Below are 15,593 nucleotides of genomic sequence, written 5' to 3'. Positions count from 1 at the left end.
AAAGAATTACTGATTTTCATCTTCCTTTTTCTGCAAGACCCTCACTTTCACAAGTGAATGAACTATTTTATAATAAGGGATCCTATATTAAGTAAAAAATAAAATGTTCTGAATTACTGAGATATGTTACACATACGCTTACATTACTGGGCTTACAAAAAAGGCAAACAACTCCCCTTCTTTCTATGATCTACTCATAATGCCAAATTCTAACTACTGAATGAAATTAAAACCTTAATCATCAATCTCATTTGTACTATTTGAACAGACAGCCAGAAGAAACAATAAATATTAAGGACTTAATTATATATATCCACATTAAGTAAAAACATGTCATATTACCAAAAAAAAAAAGTTTTCACTAAATAGGCAAAAGGGAAGCCAGAACTCTCCTATTACCTCTCTCCTCTACAGCCATCAAAAAGGACAATTCTATATATTTTTCTTGCTCGAAAATATTTAAAAGGTCCCAGTTACATACTGAATTACACCAAAAGTTCTTAGTCAGATATATAAGGCCCTGCACTATATGGCCCCAATTTAACTGTCTAAGCTTATCTCAACATCTCCTTACATGTCATCTATGCTAACAAAATAAACTTCTTCCTAACCAAACCCATGCTTCCCCCTCCTGCATATGAACGCTGACATCCACTAATGCTCAAATTCACCATATTCAGCCTCACTAACTCTCTTTGTAAAACATACTCATTCCTACCTTATTTTTTTTAATCTTCTACATTTCCAGGTACCTAAGCTCAGAGGATAAAGCAACTTATTCAAAGTCACATAGCTTAGTTAATGACAAAGCTAGAAAATAATTTAAACTATAATCATATATATATATATTTATTTCCTTATTACCCTCAGTAAAATAAATAGAACCACTGAACTGCTTATAATGACAGTATGAAAGATTTCCAAATGATCTGTTCCTCATGTTGGCCCTAATGTTAGATTCTTTTCCTTACCTAAGCCTAAAACTAGAATGTAAGTTTCGATTAACTGCCTCAGGGCTACAAACTGTGAACGCTAATTACTTCCACTACACAAGAATCAGTTGCAAAATTAAAGTTCACTGGAGAAATTTTTTTTTTTTTAGTAAATCACTTTTCAAGAAAATAAAAATGGCATTATCAGTTTTGAATTTATTACTGGTCAATTCAAAAAATATATATATGCTATCACAATCTCAACAATGTCCACACACTCTTATACTGAGTATTTTCCATGACAGGTTCATTTCAAAACCTGTTTATCAACCAAAAGTATAAGTGGTCAGGGCTTCCCTGGTGGCGCTGTGGTTAAGAATCCGCCTGCCAATGCAGGGGACACGGGTTCCAGCCCTGGTCTGGGAAGATCCCACATGCCCCGAGGCAACTAAGCCCATGCACTACAACTACTGAGCCTGCGTTCTAGAGCCCACGAGCCACAACTACTGAAGCCCGCGTGCCTAGAGCCCATGCTCTGCAACAAGAGAAGCCACCGCAATGAGAAGCCCACACACCACAACGAAGAGTAGCACCCACTCGCTGCAACTAGAGAAAGCCCACGTGCAGCAACAAAGACCCAATGCAGCCAAACATAAATAAATAAATAAAATAAACTTAAAAGAAAAGTATAAGTGGTCAGTAAAATCGTATCTAATTTATAAAACAAGAAAAATAAACTGCACTTTAAAATCATAGAGAAGAACCTCTGCTTCTAGCCATGAAAGTAATTTTATCACACTAACCCTTCCAACATAAACAACTATAAAACTGGGCAAAATATATGAAGCAACTGTCCTGAGACACTGGACCACAGGCAGAAGTGTAATTCTGAGAAGAGGGAAGCACACCAGAGGAATGCCCTGGCTTTCTGTCTGAAAGCACTTTCTGTCAACAGCACATGGCAGAGGAGCCCAAGGATACTGCGCTCTTGCTGAGCAGAGGAAGCTGTTGAGTTGTCTGGGATTTGTGGGGCAGGGTGACATACAAAGGAAAGCTTCAAAGAAAAGGTGCTCCAGAAATCTAGATAGATGTTCCCTTTAAACATTTGGCTGAATACAATGCTGCACATATAGATCACAAGACTTACCAAGATCCAGCAGACAAATCTATGATAGAGTTGTGAGCTGAATGGATAGTCTGGAGGTCAGACTGTTCTGGAAGACCTGACCTAAAGGTCTGGCCAGTCAGAGTGGAGAGATCTCATAAACATCCCAAGCATAAAAGTGAGATTCCAGAAAAGGTACACCTTAAGAGTGGGACTACTATAACCCTAAAGTAAGGGATACTCTAGACCAAGAGTCAGCAAAACATGGCTCATGGGCCAAAGTTGTATTGGGAGAAAGTCATGTCCATTCATGGGATGTATTGTCTATGGCTACTTCTGCATTAAAATGGCAAAGATGAGTAGTTAGATAGAACCTGTATGACCCACAAGCCTAAAATATTTACTACTTTGCCCTTAAAGAAAAAGTCAGCCAGCCACTGCTCTAGACCCACCCTAACTTTAAAATCAAGACTTAAAAAGATCAAGGTGATTTGCCAGCACATCAACTGCCTTCCAGCACAGACCTACCACCACATCCATGACAAGCAGTATAAAATAAAAAATTACTGGACAGGAAGAGAAGACAATTTGAGCATAAATAAGAAAAAACAGCCTATATAAACAAAAAGAAATAGTGTAAATGTTGGATTAATGAATATTAAAATGGAAATTTAAACAGCTTTTAAAAATTCCTAAGTATGTACAGTAAAAGATAGACATAATGAGTGAACAGAGAGTCTTGGTAGAAAAACAGGGACTAGAAAAAGAACCAAATGGAAATGCTGTAACTGAAAATTACATTAACCTAAAGAAAATTTCACCAGATGAGCTTAAAAGTAGATTGGACAATGGAGAAGAAAAGATCAATAAACTTAAAGAGCAACAGAAAGAAAACATCCAAACTGAAGCACAGCATGAAGAACAAAAAGCTGGGGGGAAAAAATGAACAGTCTCAATGACCTATGAGATAATCAAGCAGTTAAAGCATACATAACTGGAGTCCCCCCAAAGACAATAATGACTGAAACAGGAAAAAAAAGTTTTAAGATATAACGGCCTAATATTTGAAAATAGTGATAGAAAATACCAGCCCACAGATCCAAGAAGCTCAATGAACCACAAGCAGGATAAACACAAAACCACAAAGAACTACACTGTAGAGGCCAAATTGCTGAAAACCAAAGACAGAGAAAAATCTTAAAAACAGAGGGAAAAGGCAGGTAAACAATAAGAATGACCTGACCTCTCACTGGAAACAACGCAATCCAAAAGATAATAAAACATTCTTTAAAATGATGAAAAAAACTGCATTGCATGCAGCCAACCATCATAATCTGATTCCTTAATTTGCCAACTGGCCCACTCACTAAATTGAAAAACCCAAAATCAGCACTTACAGCAGCAGGCACATGCAGAATAGCCATACATTCCAGTCCCCCAACATATGTTGCCAGGTGAGGTCAAACAAGGCAAGCCTATGCCTTCTTGTTTCAGCTCACATACAGTAAACAAGTATTCTTTTAGCGGTCTATTTAGTGCTCTACTGTTTACATTTCTGTGCTTTCTGTTGGTATTCTGATATGGCCCCTAAGCACAATGCTGAAGTGCTGTCTAGTGTTCTTAACATCAAGAAGGCTATGATGTACCTTACAGAGGAAACACGTGTGTTAGATAAGGTTTATTCAGACATGAGTTATAGTTCTGTTAGCCATGAGTTCAATGTTAATTAGTCTACAATATATATCAAATAATGTGTTTCTTTAAATAGAAACACACTTAAAACAAAGTTATATACTGACGAATAACAAAAATGTTATGACTAAAGGTTCACAGGAACCTAACCCTGTATTTCCCCTAGGGACAATGATTCAGTATCTGCGAGTTCAGTATTTTCTGTGACTTTATAGGCCATAACCACCACAAATAACAAAATTGACTGTATTCATCAAAAAATCCTTCAAAAGTAAAGCTCAATTAAGATATTAACAGACAAACAAAAGATGAAAACAAAAGCTGAAAGAAATCATCACCAAGGGACCTGCACAATAAGAAATGTTAAATGAAGTTCTTCACAATGAAGGAAAAAGATGCCAAACAGAAACCCAAATCTTCATGAAGGAATGAAGAAGGGCAGAAATGGTAAATGTATGTGTAGATACAAAATATTCTCATTCCCTAAGTTCTTTAAAGAAATGGTAAATATATGAGTAGATACAAAGTATTCTCATACCTTAATTTCCTTCAAGAATAATTGACTTTTGAAGGAATACAAATTTGGAAAGAAGAAGTAAAACTGTCACTGTTTGCAGATGACATACTATACATAGAGAATCCTAAAGATGCTACCAGAAAACTACTAGAGCTAATCAATGAATTTGGTAAAGTAGCAGGATACAAAATTAATGCACAGAAATCTCTTGCATTCCTATACACCAATGATGAAAAATCTGAAAGAGAAATTAAGGAAGCACTCCCATTTACCATTGCGACAAAAAGAATAAAATACCTAGGAATTAAAAAAAAACTGACTTTTGAAGCTTAAATAATTACAATATATAATAATATATGCAGAAGTAAAATGTATGACAATAAAGGCACAAAGGATGGAAGGAATATGCAGAAGTACAAAAAAAACCAGAAGCAGACGGGACAAAGAGAAAAGAGACTTAAATGGGGACTTCCCTGGTGGTCCAGTGGTTAAGAATCCATCTTACAATGCAGGGGATGCTGGCTCAATCCCTGGTGGGGGAACTAAGATCCCACATGCTGTGGGGCAACTAAACCCACACGCCACAACTAGAGAGAAGCCCACGCACCGCAATGGAGGATCCCACATGCCACAACTGAGACCCAAAGCAGCCAATAAATAAACAGACTTAAGTGAATCATATTAATAATTACACTGGGGGCTTGCTTCCCTGGTGGCGCAGTGGTTGAGAATCCGCCTGCCGATGCAGGGAACACAGGTTCGTGCCCTGGTCCGGGAAGATCCCACATGCCACGGAGCGGCTGGGCCCGTGAGCCATGGCCGCTGAGCCTGCGCGTCCGGAGCCTGTGCTCCGCAGCGGGAGAGGCCACCACAGTGAGAGGCCCGCATACGGCAAAAAAAAAAAAAAAAAATTACACTGAATGTAGAAAACGGCCCCAATTAAAAGGCAGAGGTTTTCAGGCTAGATAAAAACCCTACTATGTGCCACTTAATAGGACACACACTTTAAACATAATAACACAGGTAGATTAAAAGTAAAAGAACGGGGCTTCCCTGGTGGCGCAGTGGTTGAGCCTCCGCCTGCCGATGCAGGGGACACGGGTTCGTGCCTCGGTCCGGGAAGATCCCACATGCCGCGGAGCGGCTGGGCCCGTGAGCCATGGCCGCTGAGCCTGCGCATCCGGAGCCTATGCTCCGCAACGGGAGAGGCCATAACAGAGAGGCCCGCGTACCGCAAAAAAAAAAAAAAAAAAAAGTAAAAGAACGTAAAAGGATATATGATCCAAGCACTTATCCTACAAAATCTGGAATGGCTATACTAATGTCGAGCAAAGTAGATTCAAACACAAGTATTATCTTGAGATTACCAGAGGTAAAGAGGGGCATTTGATAATGAAAAAGGAGTAATCAGACATAACAGTAAATAGATATAACAACACTAAAGGTATATGGGAAAGGTGTAATGGAAGTACATGAAGCAAAACTAAAGAGAGACAAGGACAAATCTACAAATATTATTTAAAAATTTTAACATTCAACTCTCAGTTAATTGATAGACTGGACACACATGCACATACACACACACTCAATAAACAAGGATATAGATGATTTAGACAACACTTCAATGAACTGACTTTTATAGAGCACCACAACCAACAACAAAATACACATTCTTCTCAAGTACACATGGAACATACACCAAGATAAACCATTTCCTGGTCTATAAAGCAAATCTCAATAAATTTAAAAGGATTGAAATCATGCAGCGTATGTTCTTTGACCACATGAATTAAATTGAAATCAATAAAATAGAAGAATTCTGGAAAATGCCCTAATGTTTGGAAATTAAACACACAATTCTAAATAACTCATGGATCAAAGAATATATCACAAGAAAAATTAAAGAATAATTTAAATCAAATAATAATGGAAATCTGCAGGATACAGCTAAAGCAATGCTTAGAGAGAAATTTATAGCTCTAAATGCTTTTAGGAAAAAAGAGTTAAATTCAAAGTTTAAAGCTTCCACCTAAGGAAACCAGAAAAAGAGCAAGTTAAACCCAAATAAGTAACAGAAAATAAATAACAGCAGAAATCAATGATATAGGAAACATGCAAACTACAGAGAAAAATCAATGAAACCAAAAGTTGGTTCCTTGAAAAGATCAATAGAATTGATAATCCCTAAAATGATCAAGAAAAAGAGAAAAATAAGTACTGGAAATAAAAGAGGGACTATCGGGCTTCCCTGGTGGCGCAGTGGTTGAGAGTCCGCCTGCCGATGCAGGGGACACGGGTTCGTGCCCCGGTCCGGGAATATCCCACATGCCGCAGAGTGGCTAGGCCCATGAGCCATGGCCGCTGGGCCTGCGCGTCCGGAGCCTGTGCCCCGCAACGGGAGAGGCCACAACAGTGAGAGGCCCGCGTACTGCAAAAAAAAAAAAAAAAAAAAAAAAAAAAAAAAGGGATTATCACTATAAATCCTAAAAAATAAAAGAATATTATGAACAAGTTTATGCCAATAAATTACACACTTAGGTGAGCGGACAAATTCCTTGACGTCCACTCATCAAGATGAAATAGTCAAGTTCCTTGAAAGGCATACATTTCCAAAACTGACACAAGCAGAAGTAGAAAATCTGAATAGCCTTATATCACTTAAAAAAAGTATACCCATAATTTAAAACCATCTGACAAAGAGAACTCCAAGGCCAGATGGCTTCATTAGTAAATTCTGTAAACATCGAAGGATGCTTATGAAACTCCTTCAGCAAATTAAGGAAGAGCAAGCACTTCTCAAAATGTTTCACAGACTTATGCACTAATACCCAAACCAGAGAAGGCTATTACAAGAAAATAAAAATACAGAAAAATATTCCTTACACAGGCATGCAAAATTCTTTAACAAAATATTAGCAAACTGAATCCAGAACTTGGTAGAATAATAAAACTCTCAATAACTTAATAATGATGGTGATCAGTTGAGACTGAAAAGTTATAAACGTTATTTGTGAAAGAGATTTATATGATAGGTTTAAACCCCCTTAGAACAAAGATGAACAGAATTTTAAACAAGTAAATTCCCTTCTTTTCTGAGACCAAAGACTCCAGTCGATTAAAAAAATTTTTTTAATGCTTTAGGTCAGCTTCACCTAGGGCTGTCAGAACACCGAGATAAATAAATTTAACAACGGGACCTTCCAATTAGTCAAATTTACAAGTCAGTCCATAAAGTTGGGGAGAAAAAAACAAGCGATTTTTTTTTCTCTTTTCACAAAGGCAGCTGATGGAACATAAATATATAATTGCCCCTATAGTACAACCACAAGAGTCCTCTGGTTTTAAGACAGCAGAAAATACTTTACGGGTGGGGGCTTGTATTCTTTCCTAATCTCCTACATGTACCTCTCATAACTACAATCTCTACTCATCTTTTTGTCCCCGTACTCTGCCCTAAACCTGGTTAAAAAAAAAAAGTGTGCTAATTTTTTCTTAATATTGAACTTCCAAGGGACCACCAATATAACCAGACTATTGCCAAATCTGTTTGAACAACAAAACTTTATAAGCCTTCTTCATCTATGGTAATAAGAACAAGTCATTAAAGAAATAATGTTGTTTTTTTTTAAACTAGAGGGCCATCTAAGCAAGGGACTCAGGGACTGCTAAAAAGATAATCCAATATCTAGCAGCTTACAGCTCCTACTATAAGAGTAGGAGTACTACCTATTTGGCATTATCTATCAACATTTTCAATGCACACACCCTTTGGATCAATAATTCCACTTACATGAATTTATCCTAGAACGCATATATCCTACAACACATATATATACTTCTATGCATGTATTTGCAAAGAGGTATATTTAAAGGTGTTCACAGCAATGTTATTTACAACAGAAAAAGTTGAAAGACAACCTAATTAACCATCAATAAGAGAGTGATTAAATAAAATAGGGTACATCCATATACCTTGTATATGTAAATAAATTAATGCTTTAATTCAAAAGAGTTGGGATTTTTTTTTTTCTTTTTGGCCACACCACGATGCAGAACTTCCCTGACCACGGAATGGAACCCATGCCCCCTGCAGTGGAAGCATACAGTCTTAACCACCGGACCGCCAGGGAAGTCCCAAGACTTGGGATTTTTATTTGAGAGAAAATATTGCAGTAATTCTAGAACGATACAGAATATAGCTCAGGATTCATCTATAATATTATATTCATTCAACAAATATCTGAGTGCCTATGCCACATCTTAGGCACTGTGCTCAGCAATGCAAATATAATGTCATACAGTCCTTTTCCTCAAGGAAAAAAAGGTAATACAGCCCCTTTCCTCAAGGAGCATACAGTCTGGTGAACAGAAATGAGTAAACATACCATTCCCATATATACAGTATGATACATATGATGAGGTAAGAATAGAATGTTACGGGAACACATGAGTAAAGCAACTTAAAAATTAAGAATCACCATTCCAAGAAACAAAAAACCATCAATTTAGATGTGAAATTATCAATTCCCCTTTAGAGTTGAAATGAATGATGAGGCCATTGGTCTGAGAACACCTTAGCATAAGCAGAGCTGGGTCCTACCATTTTGCATGCCTATGTCCTACATTAGCTGGCCACAAAGGTCACACTCACCCATTTAAACACGGCTGATGAATTATGGTTCTGCCCTTACAGTTCCCATCCCTGGTGCTACCACCCCCAGAGGGACCTTCTAGGGTCTATATTTAGAAATAGGAACAAAAAGTCTCAAAGAATGTACTGTAAGAATAGTTTATCTGCCAACATTTACTTCTACTTAGAGGTCCCAGGGAAAAATCAAGAACTATTATCCATTTGGTTGGTACTTTTACCCTGGGCTAGCAAAGTACCTTTAAAATGTGTCATTTAAATTGGAGCCTTGCAACAGCAGTGGTTCAAATAAACTGCTTTTAGGTATATTATGAAATAACTACACATAAAACAGAGTCAATTACTGAACAATAGAAAATATGTTCCTTTTTGGAAACGTTTCATATAACATAGCAAATCTTCCAAGTTTACAGAAATACAGTGCTCAAATAGCATGTTTCTAAATACTATTCCACATAATTAGACATGTATCAAAGGTTCAATATATATTCATCACTTCATTTTAAAAAGGATTTGAGGAAGCTCATGAGTTACTAAAAAGAACTATAAATTTGACACTGAGCTTCCTAGGAACCAATGTGAAATGTAATTCACTTTATCCTTAAGGAGCACACCACTTGTTCCCAACTGTTATTCCTAGTCAGAAAATTAGAAATGGTTAACAAGAGAATTATTCAGAATCTCTAAATTCATCAGTTCCATTCCTTGTTATCATTTTCTAGATAATAATAGGAGGAGAGAGGATGGGGAATGGATTATGGCATGACATCCCTTTCTTTAGAGGCAACTACTTCCTGGGAGTGTCACATCACTGTTCACTTGAACTTTATGTTAAGGACTGATACTTAAGATTTAAACTATATATCACTCAAAATCTTTTAACGTTTCTAATATGTGCTCCTATGCTGATATAATCATATAATAAATGACTTTGTAAAAGACTAATAATTTTTAATCCTTAAGCCATAACCTATACTTATGAACAATATTCAATTCTATACAAGCTTCCATTGCAACAACTTTAGACAATCTCTGAAATTGATTTAATAAGCATCAACATTCTTTTCTTTGTATTTATATCCATGGCCTCCAAGTCCTATCAACTTTGCTTTCATAAAACGTCTTATTAACCTAACTATAAAAACAGAGATTCAGAGCCAAAAAAATCATGCTTCCTAGAGTTTCTTATATTCCTCCCTGTATTCCATTTTCACTGAATGAACTAGTAAGGAACTAGTTCAGGCTCTACTCACCTCTCTCAGAGCTACTGTGAAATATTTCTAAATAGTTCCCCTATTTTTCTTTCCAACCTATCTTGAATATTGTCACCAACTCACTTTTCTAACACTGCTTTCATGATGCCATGCCTCAGTTCAATAATTTTCAGTGGCTTCCCAATGTCTAAAGCAGTAATTCAGAAGGATGAAAAATAATGAAATAACTTTGTATCTTGGAAACCACAAAAACATTTTTTGTTTCATTATTTAAATTGCCAAAAGCAAAGGCAACTGTGAATGGCAGAGCATGGATAAAAGCAGGATAAAACCCTAATTCCTTAATTTGGCATTCAACACCCTTCAGAATCCAGATCTACCACACATTTTCAATCTTAATTAACACTGGCTTAGAACATGTCCAGACACCAGCTCAATGCTATCCTTAATGAATGTTTGCATATCCTCAAAGCCTAGGTTAACCAACCACCTTTTTAACCTGAAGCCAATGTTTCTCCATGAAAAATGGTCAGCAGGGGAGAGGCTTCAGTCTCACTTCAGTTACTTCATTGCAATGGGGATGCTCCAAGCACAACAGCAAACAGCAAAATTACAACTTACCAAGTAAGGGAAATCAGGGTTAACTCAAAAAATAGGGTAAACAACAATGTTACAGACACAACTGTCAGGGATCTACCATATTCACTAACATAAACCTCTTCCAGTCAGACTGCTCTATGTTTCTAACCATGTCCTGCACATTTCTCAGCTCTTTGTCTTTACTCACATCAGTCCTTTTAGTTTCTCTAAATCTTCAAAACTACATTTCTGCTCCAAAATCCCAATATAAATATTTAAGGAGCACATTTCTAAAATAAACAATATTTTAAAAAGCAAAATTTTTTACCATGGCCTGTTAGAGACCTCAAATGATCTAAGTGTAGTCCACCTCCCCACGCTCACCTTATACCACTCTCCCCCTAGTTTTTCTCACTAGTCTTCTTACTAGATTCTCAAACATACAAATCTTATTACTGCCTCAGGGCTTTTGCCTCCTAGGAGCTTCTTAGAAATTTTTTATACCTGCAGCTTAAATCTCACCTCCTCAGAAAGGCCTCTCTCAGTGCCACCCTACCTAAAAAGGCTCCCACACATCTCAGTCATTTTCCACACCATCATTCTGCTTATTTTCCTCATAACACTTAACACTAATCTGACTTGCTTAATTATGTGCATATTATCTGTACTCCCCCCCACGGGGAACACATGTGTCTTGCTTATTGCTATATCCTCATAGCCTAGAATAGTGCCTCTTTGTAGGTAATCAATAATCAGTTGAATGAATGAACTCGTTAAGAAACCCAGACTCAGTGAAATGCCTTACCTATCTGTGCCCATAAGTCATAATGTTCCTGTACTTACTAAAGGAACTAAACTTTCCAAATAGGCAACGTCAATACAGAAGTAGGGAACTATGTAAAGACAGAGTCGCTGAGTAGGCAGTATTCTTTCTCCTTTGTCTTCCACACTTAGTATTCCAAAAGTCAAAATTCTAAGAGAATGCTGTCACCTCCTGGATCGCCAAGGTTCCAACAACAGAACTCTTTTCTCTGTTCCCACGAAGGAATACAAGATGACAAATTAGTATGCCTTTCTTAATCATTAAAGTTATCATTTGCAAATTTCTTATTATTTAATATTTTTCTACCTCACCTTAGTTTCCCTAAAACGTGTTTTTACCCAGAAAAGGGAAAATCTGAGTTACTCCTCAGATTCTAATATCTTTAGTGTAGTGAATAATGTGTTGAGTAATGTTTTGGGGTATGTCAATATCAAAATGCTATTCAGAAACATCACTATTGGCTTATTTTCCCCACTGTGGAGCAGGAGTGAATTGAAGGAAAAAAAATTCTTCCGTGATCTCCCACTGAGTTCCTTTTTCTAGAAAAAGAACCATTTCTAAAATCCTACAAGGCTATGACAATTTCTCAGGAGGCTGTTAACTACCTGATTCTTGATTCTTGCCCTTTTATACATAAAAATCTTACTACTAGTGGGACACTTTGTCCCAAAAGTAACAAGCTATTTGTTAATAAGCTAATTAACGTTGTCTAAAAAGATGAATTCTCAATCTCTAACAAACTTAATTTTTTCTCTTCCAAAATAAACAGTTTCCCAAGATGAAAAGGGTAATAAAACAATGTCCCTAATAATAATAACAACACACAACCAGATGCTCGTGAATGAAAAGATTTGAAAACTATTTACAGACTATGCAGATTTGTCTCTGCAGGCCTAAAACATTACTTCTACGAAGTAGTATTTCTAACCAATAAACGAAAACGTCTGTCTCAAAACATTTCATGAAGTCTCATGGTAAATCTGCCACAAATTCAATTGGCCTATTCCCGATAGGGAATCCACAGGTTTCCCCTTCTTTAGGAATGTCAACCATTTTGCCTTTTCCTTTTTTCTCTACGATTCAATCACGATGCCTTAAGAGGCTAAACCTGTCCACCCTAACAGCAATTCCCCTGACCCTGCGGCAGAGCACCTGGCAGCACTGCGTCCCCTCGGAACACGACGCCCTGGTCCTACTTCCCTGGCTCGGTTAAGCCGGGAGGCGGAGGGAGACGCCACATCACAACCCGGTAAGCTGGGCGGCGGCAGGTCTTCGCCAGAACTCCTCTCCCCAGTTCTCCACGCGCCACACCACTGGAGGCGCTCTCCCTTCACTGCAGTCGGGTCAAAGTGGACGTTCTCCACTGGACCAGCGGGGGTGGGGGGTGTGTGAAGCGCATGGGGCCACCCAAGCCGAGGGAGGGTTGAGGAGGGGGGCCAGAGGTGAATGCAGGCACAGGCCAACAGCAAAACTGCGTCTTTTCCCCAGGAGCAACCCAGACGGGCAGACAAAAGATTAGGCCGCCAAGGCCTTCCATCCTCACCCCGGAACCGAGCCAGCCCGATGAATCCTTACCCCTAGTTCCTCGATACACACCCAGCTCCTGCAAGGGGTGGGTTCTTAACTTCCCGGACGCGGTGTAATGGAGACCTGAGAGAAGAACCTGGGAGCGAGCGGGGTGCACGTGTTCCCCGACACCCAGACGGACAATAAAGAACAAGCCCGGGCTTTCTCGGCCGCCCCACCCTGCTCCCCGCAGCTCCCACCAGCGGGGGCGCCTTCGCCCCGAGGTCCGCAGACAAAGCCCCCTCCGGGCGGAGAGGAAGGCTGGGCGCAGGCTTTGGGGGCTGCGCACAAAAGAGGGAGGGGCGCGAGGGGCGGCGCGAGGCGAAGGGCGCGGCACTCACCCAGTGAGCCGGAGGAGCCCCTGCGTTTGGGCGCGGCCGGCGTGGAGGGGGGCGCGGCGGGGGCAGGGGCGGCCGGGGTCCACGCGGGCTCCACCTGAGGGCTCACGTCGGCCGGGGGAGGAGGGGGAGGCCGGGCTGGAGGCTCATCGTCCTCAGAGACCTGGGAGGGCGAGGTCGCGGTAATGGAGGGTAGGGAGGGCGCTGGCTCCGCCGACGACGCGGGGCTCGGGTCCCAAGACGGCTGCCGCTCCGGGGCGGCGAGGGGCGCTGCCGGCAGGGGCCCCCGGGGCGCCGGGGGCACGAAGTCATTGCCGAAGTCCAGCAGGGGCGCGCCAGCCGGGGTGGCGGCGGCGGCGGGCACCGGGGCCGCCGACAGCGCGGCGGCGGGCTTCCTCTCGAGCACCTCCAGCTCCTCCAGGTCCTCGTCCTCGTCCTCCTCTTCCTCCTCCTCTTCCTCTTCGTCCTCGGGCTCCTTCACGAACTGGTACTTGAACGCGGGCTGAGGCCGGGGCGGGCTGTCCGAGGACGAGGAGACCAGAGGCGACTGGTCCATGTCTTCCATTGCTGGCGAGGGAGAGATGATGCTGCAGCTGCTGCCTCCGCGGAAGACGCTTCTCCTCACAGCCGCGGGCAGTTGTGGGGGGTGGGGAGGACTGAGAGGGGCAGGGCCCAACGAGCCGAGGGACCTGCAGTGGCGACGGCTCCCGGAACAATGAGACTGCTCCTCCTGCCTCCGCGCCCGTGATGCGCCACCCGCCCCGTCCCCAGTTGCCGCCGCCGCCGCCGCCCAGACGAGCGAAGGAGAGAGGCCAGCCGACTCTCCGCCCAGTTTGGCGTGACTCACCCTCCTGCCAGGGAGAGGCAGGCACTAACGCGGGAGGAAGCGAGCCAATCGGCTAAGAGGTAGAGTTGACGGGCAACCAGCCGGCCCAACGGAAAAGGAAAAAGACGCAAGTGGGTGGGTGTTACTGCACTTCCTCTCTTTTACCGGCCAGGCTGGGTTCGATGGGCGGGGTTTGGAGCTGGGAACCCCACAGTCAGCCTAGGGTAGTTGAGGATCGAACTCGGGGGCTTGGCCTTGCCCACAGCTGGAGGTCAGTCTGTGTAATTAGAGGACTGGGAAAGCGAGCCGGCTGCCTGCCTGCCCTGAGGGGTCGGAGTCGCTCCTGGCGCTCCACCGGAAGGGCGTTATCTTGGGAACTGGGAGTGGAAACTTTCCTCCCAGGAAAGGAAAAAACCCAGAGCGCAGAAAGGTACCAAATAACGGGACCGTGGAGTAACCTTAAGGATTGAAGTATACGTTATATTTTAGATTTTGAAATAAAAGGTTGTCTTTTTTCAAACTTAAATTCCCAAACCACCTTATCACTACTACCATCACCATCTTAAAAGAAAAAATAATATTTTTGACAGTTTTAAGATCAGTCCCAGTCTAAACTGCGGATCCTGGATGACGTAGGCAAAACAGCTGGGCTGGACGATCTAGGGACTGGGGCAGACCATTTGAAAGTCTGCTCATCTCCTTCAACGAGGGTTTTGGGATCTGCCCGCTACTGGACTCTTACTTGGTAGAAGGATGAGTCACCCAAAGAGGGAGGGGAGAGAGGAAAGTGGAAAGAGAACGATGCTTTGGAGGGCAAATTTGATTCACATTATATTTCAGTCACTTTAGGCTTGTGAGTCAACATTTCGGATGATTCAGGCTTTCTGGGAGTCAGGAAGCCAAATACATACTCATTTCTTTGGTATGCCAGAATGGGCATAATCCCCATTCCACTTTTTCCAGAACTGGAGGGTTTAAAGAAAGTGGTTGCAGAACATTTAAGTATCAGCATCCAGAGGTTTAGAGATCCCTTTAATCTTTCTGATATACCTTCCAAAAATATTCCCTTCCTGCCTAATCTGGAGGCCCTGGAGAGAGGAGGTTAGCTTGCTTTCAAGTTGCTCACAGTCTAGGCCTGCACTGTTCAATACCTTAGTCATTGGCTACTCCTGGCTACTGAGCACTTGAAATGTGAGTCATCTGAAATGAGATGTGCTGTAAGTTTGAAATGCACACTAGATTTTGAGAGTTAGTACAAAAAAATTTAAATATCTCAATTTTTATATTGGTTACATGTTGGATCGATAATATTTTGGCTATATTGGGATAAGTGTAATATATTATTAATTTCAT

General features: G+C 41.1%; 1 protein-coding gene across 3 annotated transcripts in view; it reads right to left on the bottom strand.

Annotated features, from left to right (window-relative positions):
- RTN4 (reticulon 4) overlaps positions 1 to 14,190 on the bottom strand; it is a 67,993-nt gene extending 53,803 nt beyond the window's left edge. The window contains exon 1 of one of the 3 annotated variants that reach the window (XM_081254743.1): positions 13,418 to 14,190. In XM_081254743.1, coding sequence (XP_081110869.1) covers positions 13,418 to 13,979 — 562 coding nt within the window. In that variant the 5' untranslated portion in view covers positions 13,980 to 14,190. The remainder of the gene's footprint in view (positions 1 to 13,417) is intronic. The other 2 variants (XM_081254744.1, XM_081254745.1) reach the window with 2 other exon arrangements.
- Between the last annotated feature and the right edge of the window lie 1,403 nt (positions 14,191 to 15,593).

The sequence above is a fragment of the Mesoplodon bidens genome, assembly GCF_964165515.1.
Source record: "Mesoplodon bidens genome assembly, chromosome: 14".
Classification (NCBI taxonomy): domain Eukaryota; kingdom Metazoa; phylum Chordata; class Mammalia; order Artiodactyla; family Ziphiidae; genus Mesoplodon; species Mesoplodon bidens.
Note: the sequence above shows the minus strand (reverse complement) of the source record. Positions and strands in the feature narration are given on the sequence as shown.